This window comes from Corylus avellana, chromosome ca11 (genome assembly GCF_901000735.1).
Source record: "Corylus avellana chromosome ca11, CavTom2PMs-1.0".
Classification (NCBI taxonomy): domain Eukaryota; kingdom Viridiplantae; phylum Streptophyta; class Magnoliopsida; order Fagales; family Betulaceae; genus Corylus; species Corylus avellana.
Window position 1 is genome coordinate 4706389 of NC_081551.1, and position 10013 is coordinate 4716401.

The following is a 10013-nucleotide window of genomic DNA, read 5'->3' on the forward strand; positions in this document are numbered from 1 at the left end:
TGTGCCCACCTATATACTCTGCAATTTCGGTAATAGTGCCTTCCAACACGTGACCCATCAAACCCAATTTTTAAAATTACATTTTTACCCTTTTATTTCCTTTTCCAGCGCACGGTCTCTATCTCCCTCACAGTCTTCTCCAAAGCCAACCTTTGCCAAAACCCTCCGACTCTGTGAGATTGAGGTCTGGTTCAGTGCCACGCATCGTTTTGTGGTCATTCTTGGCGACTGATAAAAGTCACAGTTGGAGCAGAAAGCGACCATGGACGTTATGAGCCAGTTGCGGAGGCAGTTGCTTGAACACACTACTTTTCTGCGTAAAGAGGGCAGTTTTTTTAAGAGATTGTTCGAAATATGATTGGGTGAAGTGGATCTCTAGGTGGGTTTGTTTTGTGAAGCCTCTGTTTATTTATTAGGATTATTATTATTATTATTATTATTATTATTTTTCTAGGATTTTGGTATTTTCTTTATTGGATTAGTTTTGCCCGGAGGAATAGAGTGAATACTAGATACTGCCCAGAAGATAATTGAAGACGTGCTATGAATTTTCCATATTGAAAGGCTTAAACTTGATCAAAAACACATGGAGGCTTTGAAGTTTTCCCGGAAAATTAGCTGTTTTTTCCATTGAAGCAAACGGAATTTAAACTGATCTCTTTTCTTCTTTCTTTCAATTTTTTTGGGCGTTAGAGCAATTCTAAATGAGGGGTTTTTGTTGGTGGTGAAAAGGGATTTTTGGACGACCAGTGCAAGATGAGAACAGCCCAAATTTTGTGGTTGAGGTTGTGTCGATTTTCTTTGAGGATTCTAAGAAGCTCCTCAACATGGCCAGAGCTCTGTGAGTGTTTCTTATTGATGTGGTTGATTTTGAAGAAAAGTTGATTTTGTATGTTTTGGGAGAAGGAAAGTACTTCACTTATAGGAGAAAATTATCATTGAATTCTTTTCCGCTAGTGTAGAGAACAGAAAATTGTGGATTTCAAACAGGTAGATGCCCATGTTCATCAGTTCAAGGGCAGTAGTGAGTTCTGTGGGGCAGTGAAGTGAGTGTCGAGGTGTGAAGAGAAAGAGAAGGACAATATGGTCAAATTTCCCCCAATATTGAAGTTGAAAATCCAAAGTTTGCTGGTCAACATTGGCAACCAGTCAAAAGGTGAACAGTGTCTAGGCACAACACCGTTGCCAAACGAACCCAAGGGAATAATTACAGGGAATCTACGAATTCAAAAAAAAAACAAAAACAAACATTAAACGCCATTGTCAATAGTTTCAAAACTCATTAAAGTTATGTTGTAATTATATGTAAAATGACAAGTTGGTTCTTGTTATTGAAAAAGACACACATGGAATGAAAAAAAGTCAACGTAAACAAAATAGCATTCTCTATGGGAAACTCCCAAGTAGATTCCATAATCATTTCCGAATGCAAGCTTTGGTCAAGTCTATGTTTCAATAATGTCTGTAATGTTCTGCACATCGCATTTGACGGAGACTTGGACACTATATATATATAAAGGAGAGAAACCTCCTTCAAAGATGTCTCCAATAAGCTAGGATTTCTCAAAATCCGTTTAAGATTATAAGTGAGACTTTTTTTTGAGCTCTCACTTGATTGACAGAAACAAGAAATGGTTGAAATATTGCAATACAGAAGAATTATGTTGAAGCAGCTGGCTTTGTGTCTTTTAACCTCTTTGATGTTTGTTCAAATTGCTGAGGCCAGAATTCGGTATTACAAATGGGATGTAAAGTATGAGTACAAGTCCCCCGATTGCTATAAGAAGCTTGCTATCACTATCAATGGCGGAACTCCAGGACCCACAATCTTGGCTCAGCAAGGCGACACCGTCATTGTTGAGGTGAAGAACAACCTTATGCTAGAGAACCTTGCAATCCATTGGCATGGGATCCGACAGGTAAATACAGCTCAATTTCCATTTTCCTCCTTGAAACAGATTCATATCTATATATTCGATCTTGTATTATTCCATACTTTAACGCACTTTCTTTTGTTTGATTTGCTGCAGATTGGAACTCCTGGGATGGATGGAACAGAGGGGGTGACCCAATGTCCAATATTGCCTGGGGATACTTTCAAATACGAGTTTAAAGTTGATAGGGTAGGTGTTAGACAGTAGCCTAGAGCCCCTGCAATTGGCTCTGTTTTTCCATTTCTATTTGTTCATTTGAATGTCATAGTTTCTGTCTTTGTATCTCAATCTATGTTTTAATTATGGGCAGCCTGGAACTTACCTGTACCACGCTCACTATGGAATGCAAAGAGAAGCAGGTCTATATGGGTCAATCCGTGTATCACTTCCCGATGGAGAGACAGAACCGTTTGCATATGATTATGATCGAAGCATCATCCTCAACGATTGGTACCACAAAAGCACTTATGAACAAGCCACTGGATTGAACTCCCTTCCTTTTGTCTGGGTTGGGGAGCCTCAGGTAAAAAGCACTAAATTGAATTAGTATTACTGATATATTCATATATTTCTCTTGTTTTCTCTAATGGGTATTGCTTTTATCGATTTTCAGTCGCTTCTTATTCAAGGAAGAGGAAAATTCAACTGCTCTAGTGCACCCTCTGCACCGGGGGTTTGTAATGCATCAAATCCTGAATGCTCTCCTTATGTAATGATTGTAATCCCTGGAAAAACGTATCGACTGAGAGTCGCAAGCTTGACTGCTCTGTCAGCCCTCAGTTTTCAAATAGAGGTAACTTTGGCGACCACCATTGCCATACTTCCAAGTTTTCTACATTAAAAACATTAATGGTGCTTTTAGTGCGACATGCATGTAGTTTTGCAATCCATTAATGGTATGTTTGTGGTTTTCTTTTGAAGCAGGGTCATAATATGACTGTGGTTGAAGCGGATGGGCACTATGTGGAGCCATTTGTGGTGAAAAACCTGTTCATATACTCTGGAGAGACATACTCTGTTCTTATAAAAGCCGATCAAGACCCTTCAAGAAATTATTGGATGACAACAAACGTGGTTGGCCGACTTCCTAATACCACAGCAGGTTTAGCCATTCTCAATTACTATCCAAACCATCTAAGGCGATCTCCTCCAACAACTCCACCAGCCGGCCCCATTTGGAATGACACTGCACCCAGATTGGCTCAAAGTCAAGCCATTAAGGCTCGCCAAGGTTTCATATCCACCCCTCCCGCAACCTCAGACAGAACCATCGTGTTTCTCAACACACAGAATCTCGTCAATGGTTATACGCGCTGGGCGGTGAATAAAGTCTCTTTCACCCTCCCCCACACGCCTTACCTTGTTGCAGAAAAGTACCACCTACGCCATGTCTTCAATCAGTCCTCGCCGCCTAATGGGTACGACTTTCAAAACTATGACATTTACAGCGCTAACAAGACGAATGCCACTTTGAACGATGCCATTTATCGGCTACAATTCAACTCGACAGTGGATATTATACTGCAAAATGCAAACTCCATGACTAATAACACCAGCGAGACACATCCATGGCATCTCCACGGGCACGATTTTTGGGTCCTAGGCTACGGAACTGGCAAGTTTGACATATATAACGATCCAAGGAATTACAATTTGGTGAATCCAATAATGAAGAACACAGTGCCTGTTCATCGCTATGGTTGGACTGCTTTGAGGTTTAAGGCAGATAATCCGGGCGTGTGGCTTTTCCATTGCCATATAGAGTCTCACTTCCACATGGGTATGGGAGTGGTTTTTGAAGAAGGGATTGAGAAGGTGGGAAATTTGCCTTCTTCTATTTTGGGCTGCGGTGAGTCCAAAGGATTGGGGAAGCCATAGATAATTAAGATAACCTTTTTAGTGAATCAAAGTACACTAGTTTCTTTAATTATTATTTTATTAATTGCCTTTTTTTATGCGAGGGTGATTGGGCAAACCCTTTTGTAAGGGGGGAAATGTTTTCATTTTTTGGTTTTTTTTTTTCTTGTAAATTTACATTGAAATTGTGAAGCCTACGTGTGGTTTCAAGTATTTGATATGAATTTGCACATCTCTTGTATGAAAATGAACAAGAGATGAGTAAATATTTCTCTTTCTAATAGAAGTTTTTTGGGCTTTGATTGAAAAAATGTATTGATGTGACATAAATGTGAAATGAATTTGAAATTTATTTTGTGAATGAAAAGTGAAGAAAGTTGTTTGTTAATGTAAAGAAATGACTTTGACTCTCTTTTTTGATGGAAATGAGAAATGAATGATCAACCAAGCCCCGGATTCTTAACTTCCTACCCTTTTTTTACTTATTCAATATTATAGTCAGCTCTTGCTTTTATTTTTCCTTTTTGTTTTTGAACTTAGACATTTACAGTTGCATTTTCTTCATCAAATATTAGTTATTCTCCAATTGTTTGTGTTGGAAATAAATTCCATCATGAGTCTTATTCAATCACATCTACGTGGAAGATAATCGAGTTGTTAGAGGAAAGTAAATCAGAATCCTATCCTTATGAAAACACTACACTCATATAACAATTAACGCAATATATATAGAGAAAGTATTCATTTGAGAATACTTTAGAAAATGTGGCATCAACAACTGTTATGATGATTTACACTAAAAGTTGCTCTTCTAAAAGTTTTCTTCAAAAAATGATAGGGTATTGGATGTGGTGCAATAGTTTTAATTTGGAATTACGATTGGCAGAATTTGAAGCTTTTACTTGGAATTACGTATGACATCATTTTGTGGGTGATTCAACTAATTTTTTTGTGGGTGCTAGGTAGAAACCGTAGAAGAAGGAGAAGGAAGAAAGAGAAGAAAGAAATTGAAGAAAGAAAAGAGTGAGCGGCGAACTGGGTAGGGTTTCAGACAAATGGGTATTTAAGTTTAGGGTTAAGGAAATCTGGAGGGAGGTAGAGCAGGATCGTCATAAACCCAAAATACAAGAAAAAAGAAAAAAGAGTTAAAATCAGTCTTCCAAAGAGTAGCATCTCAACAACATGAACGATAAGAAGGATGGCTCGTGTGGGTGTGTGTGGCTCTCGTAAAGAGTGGCAGTGAGAAAGAGAAAGAAAAACCTGTCCGTGTGGTTGGCTCGGCGTCACTGGCTCTCGGCAGTGGGCGGCTGTCGATGGACCACGTCTATTTTGGCCTTTTGGAGGTGGCCGGACCACCCCTTCGCCATGGGGTGGTTCCCCCCAAATCGTCCATGGAGCCACCCCTTTAATTTTTCTTTTTCTTTTTCTTTAATTTTTTTTAATAGTTTTAGTTTTTTAATATTTTTATTTTTCAATTATTAATATTTTAATATTTAATAAATTTTATATTATTATTTTTAATCTTTTAATATTTTTATTGGGTAAAGTCCACTTAACCCTCTCAAACTACCACATCAATGATAATCTACCCCACAACCTATCAATTGCGATAATTTACCTCACAAACTACCAAAACAATGACAATGTATCCCCATTTTTTTAAATGACGAAATTACCCTTACTAAAATAAAAACTAAAATACAAAAATTTAAATTTTCTTCAAATTTTAAGGGTATTTTTGTCATATTGAAAATTTTATAGAGGTAATTTCGTCATTTTGCTAGCATTTGGGGATACATTGTCATTGTTTTGGTAGTTTAGAGGGTAAATTGTCGTAATTGATAATTTGAGGGGTAGATTGTCATTAGGGTGGTAATTTGAGGAGACGAAGTGGACTTTACTCATTTTTATTTTTATTTTTATTTTTTATTTCTCAAAACGTGGTCATTTAATGCCCAAAATGACCACGTTTTGGGCTACCGCACCTAAGCCTTGCCCCTATTAAATTAGCATTATTTCAAAAGCTTTAAGTATTTAACACAACTTGTAACTAAAATATTCTATGCGAATAGGCGGTTTAGGGTTAGAAACTAGAAAGAGATGAATATATAGAAAGTTAAAACTACGTCGTTTTTGACTTCTATATTATTTTAAAAAAAGGGTTAGTGGTTTTAAAAAATCGTTTAACCACTAACCGCCTAGCGGTTAGCGGTTAGTGCAGTTTGCGGTTAAAATGCGATTAATAAAAATCGTATTTTTGCCCCTATATATACATATATTCTATAAGAGTTCTTGATTTCTTAACCTTCTCTCATTTTCCGCAAATCTTGAATCAAAAGCTTCCGAGCAGACTTCTATGGCTTCTGAGAAGACTTACTGTTCTTACTGCTTGAAGCCATTTTCAACTATGGATGGCCTTGCAAGTCACAATAAAGCCACACATAGTACTCATCGGATACCCTGTTCACAGATTGAGTGTGGAAATTACTTCGTAGATGAAAATTCAATGTTGCAACATTACAATTCGTCCCACTCAAGGTACTATTTATTTTGAATTTTGAAATTGAGTTTCTTTATATCTTTCTTTTGATAAGCAAGAAAAAAAATAAATATAGAAAGAAAACATTTTCATGATTTCTTGGTAAAATAATGCTAAATTATTTTTTATTTAGACGAGTGAGGCATCGTAAACCTAAAAAGATTCCTAGCTCCAGAAAACCAGAAGAAGAATTGAGAAGGAAGAAGTACATAAAGATGAAGCCAATGTATTGCATACCTTTTCTTGTAAGTATTTTTTTTTTTTTTTTTTTTTGGATTCTTCAAGGTTTGCTAGATTTGGGTTTCTTCATGTACTTCCCATGCAAAAATTCAGGGGATTTGAATCCTAAACAATGCTTGGTAGCTTTTATTATAATTCTTTAACAAATTTATGTGATAATCCACATAACTGCCGCATGGTGTAATATGATGAAAAAATTAAATAATAAATTTAATTATTTAATGATTAACATTACAATTCATATGAGTACTACATAAATTATGACGTCAATTTATAAAGTATTTGTAATAAAAAATTGTAGTACCCGTAATAATACTATTAGTTAGGGTATACAAGGGATTGAAATATATTATATTTGTATCTTTATAAAATTCCTCTAATCTCTACCATTGATTTTGACGTTTAATTAAGAGTTAAGAATTAAACTAAGAAGCATACATGAAAGAAAGATGTGTAAATAATATTATAGGTTGCAATAAAGCTCAAATAATAAAAATAGTAACAACGCTGTCACGAAGGAATATAGGTTAAGACTTGTTATAATGTTATTTTTTCAATATTTTCTTGCAAATTCAATATGGTATGAGAATGTTTTAAATAGAAAGTTTTTAAAGAGGCTTGGATGGTCAGATTTGAATGACCTTTAAGTGAGCAGACATTACAACTGCTAAATTGACTCTATAAGTAGTCTACTGTAGACTAATTTAAGTCACATAAAATTTTCTCTTCTTATTATTTCTCATTTGTAATTTTAAAATTCGACTCTCTCTCTTGTTAGAATAGAAACTCTAGACATGTTTTTGTTTCCTTTCACTTTGTGTAAAACGTAACCAAATTATAGTCATTTTTTTGGGTTTCATTATATCTTGAAGAAATATTTGTTATAACTTGTTGATGCACAGTTTTCCTGGTGATGATATGACACGCCTGCCGGCTATTGAGTTGACCAACACACAAGTGGCTTGACTGCACAACAAAGAAGAAGAGAAGGATCGAAGAGACCGAGGTGAACCGGCGGGGACACTTCGATGCCTATGTCAGAATATGAGATTGTATAAACAACAAAAGAAGAAGTTAAAGCCAAAGTTGCGCTTACCCCCTTATGGAAAGATCATTTGTCTTTTATAAGCATCAAGTAGTGGAAGTCCCTTCACCAGCGAATCACTCTTCGCTGAGTTTCTGCAATGCAGTTACTGACAAGGGATTTGGGTGATCATCCTCTCCGAGATCTTAGGGGATCAAGATCATAGGATTTGGTCATTGCATGTATCACTTGATTTAAACATTTGTAAATGATTGTTGGATAATATATTTGATTTGCATTTTAAATAGATATGGCAGCTTTTGAATAAACAAGATCACTATCTGTTAACGGCTGTATCTTTTAAGATACCCGAGTTATCCTTGTAGCTGAGACCTATGTGTCCTGAGTTAGTCTCAGACTTCACGATCTCGGCTCAAGGGTCTCGGCTGGAAGGTCTCAGATCCCATGGGTCTCGGATATGTAAGTCTCGGACTTGTTTGCTCGAATCCTTACTGAGCCTAGGCCTTTCCATGATTAAGCTGGAGCCGAGGATTACCGGGTATTTAATGGTTTGATCTATGACCCAACATAACTCAGTCCTAGTCTTTTGTCGGACTTAGTGAAAATAAATAGTTTCTTAAAAAAGAGGACTCAATAACGCATTTTTGAGCTTTTTCTTTTTTGCCTTTAGTTTTCTTCAGTAACAAAAATTACTATGGAAAATTGGAAATTCTGAAAAGTACATGGCCGGGAGTTTCCGAATATGCAGCTTGTTGACAAGCTTATACAACACCGGTATCTCATGTGACCTGATCCATATGGATCTTTTCTTTTCTTTTTTAAACAAAAAAATATATATTTGGAAAGCTTACGCAATGACTTTTGAATCTATTAACAACGACATTAAGTGCGTTTTTTTCCCTTGTAATTATCGCTACAAAATAAGGCCAAAATAGTAACACTTGGAAGGTGACCTTTTAAGTTAAAAAATGTCATTATTAATGTAGTTACGTTTTGTATTATTATTATTATTATTAAAAAAAGCGATTAGCAGTTTTAAAAACACCACTAACCGCTAATCGCCTAATAGTTAACGGTTAATTAGTGCGGTTAGTAAAGCGGTTAATAGCAACCGCTTTTTCACCCCTAATAAAAACTATGACACATTGGCTTAAGAACACATCTAACCTAATAAAATAGTTGTGTGTACATAAATACTGTCTCAACTTAACAAATGACCAAAAAAAAAAAAACAAAAAAAAAAATTGGAGAGGTGGCTGTGCACTACACCTGCTGTTGGGGTGGCTCTTGGCCACTCTTCTATTGGGGAGGGCTTGCAGTTCACTGCTGCACTTTCTTAGTAGCTGTGGCAAATTTCTATAAAAACTTTTTTTTTTTTTTTTTTTCACACTAACTGATCTAGCGTATGTTTAAGTGTCTTTTCATATCAATCACTTAAAAAAATAAATATCACTTAAATTATGTTATGTGATCAATATAAAATTGATGTAAAAACTTAGAAGTGATATTATTAAGGTATTGGTGGATTTGAATAAGAAGTAGCTCGATTGCTAACGTGGTCATTGACAAGTACTAATATGGCCAATTTTTAAATGATTGGTACAAGACGGATCAAAAATGAATCAAATGAATGATATTTTTCCCCTTAAAAAAAAAATCTTCTGTTTTTTGGGTTCGTCTCCTCCCAATAGGTGGCTTTGGCTCTTGGACTTTCGAGAGAACTCTTTTTGAAAAGACTTCCCAAGCCTCTTATTAGGCCCATAGATGACGACTACTTTACAACCCATCAAAATAGTCGAATATAGCCTAAAGAACCAATAATATCCGGCAACTAAACTTTGTGCTCACTCTATAGCATTTACAAGGAGAGCCCAACCTACAATTCCCTTCTTGGACTTTTGTAGCTAGACAGGGTCGTCAACAGTCGGTCTTGTAGTAAGGCCTCATTTAGTTCGTGAAATGTCTAATCCATTGGAAAAGGATTAGCTACTAACCTACTACTGAGAATAGAAAAGTGGAATAGATTAGCTATTCCTATTTTTTTGTTTGGTTGTAACGCGAGAATAGACTAGCTAATCATATTCCTTCGTTTGATACAATGTAATATGTTGGTGAATGGAATCATATTGTGATCAAATTTTCTAAAATACCCTTATAATACAAATACAATTTATATTATTAAGGACTTTTATTTTTTTTCTTTTTTTTAAACATAAACAACTTTATTATAATTTCTTTTTCTTTTTTTTTTTGTTTTTAATTATGTCAGGTATGTGGCCGGAGAAAACAGAATCAAACTCAATCTTGAAATAAAAAAAATATAGTTAGAGAATGTACAGAGAATAAAAAGAAATAAAAAAATAGATTATATATTTGTATTTTATAAAAACCTTGTAGA

General features: G+C 35.5%; 1 protein-coding gene across 1 annotated transcript; it reads left to right on the forward strand.

The window, feature by feature from the left end:
* Positions 1-1564: 1564 nt before the first annotated feature.
* LOC132166303 (L-ascorbate oxidase-like) lies at positions 1565-4047 on the forward strand. Its single transcript, XM_059577100.1, has 5 exons — positions 1565-1919; positions 2031-2123; positions 2245-2457; positions 2548-2727; positions 2859-4047. The coding sequence occupies exons 1-5, from the start codon at positions 1632-1634 to the stop codon at positions 3810-3812; spliced, it is 1728 nt and encodes a 575-aa protein (XP_059433083.1). The 5' UTR covers positions 1565-1631; the 3' UTR covers positions 3813-4047.
* The last annotated feature ends 5966 nt before the right edge of the window (positions 4048-10013 follow it).

Coding starts and splice junctions, on each gene's coding strand:
- LOC132166303 (XM_059577100.1), top strand. CDS start 1,632: ATGGTTGAAATATTGCAATACAGAAGAATTATGTTGAAGCAGCTGGCT. Junction 2,124..2,244: donor ACGAGTTTAAAGTTGATAGG/GTAGGTGTTAGA, acceptor AATTATGGGCAG/CCTGGAACTTACCTGTACCA. Junction 2,458..2,547: donor TCTGGGTTGGGGAGCCTCAG/GTAAAAAGCACT, acceptor ATCGATTTTCAG/TCGCTTCTTATTCAAGGAAG.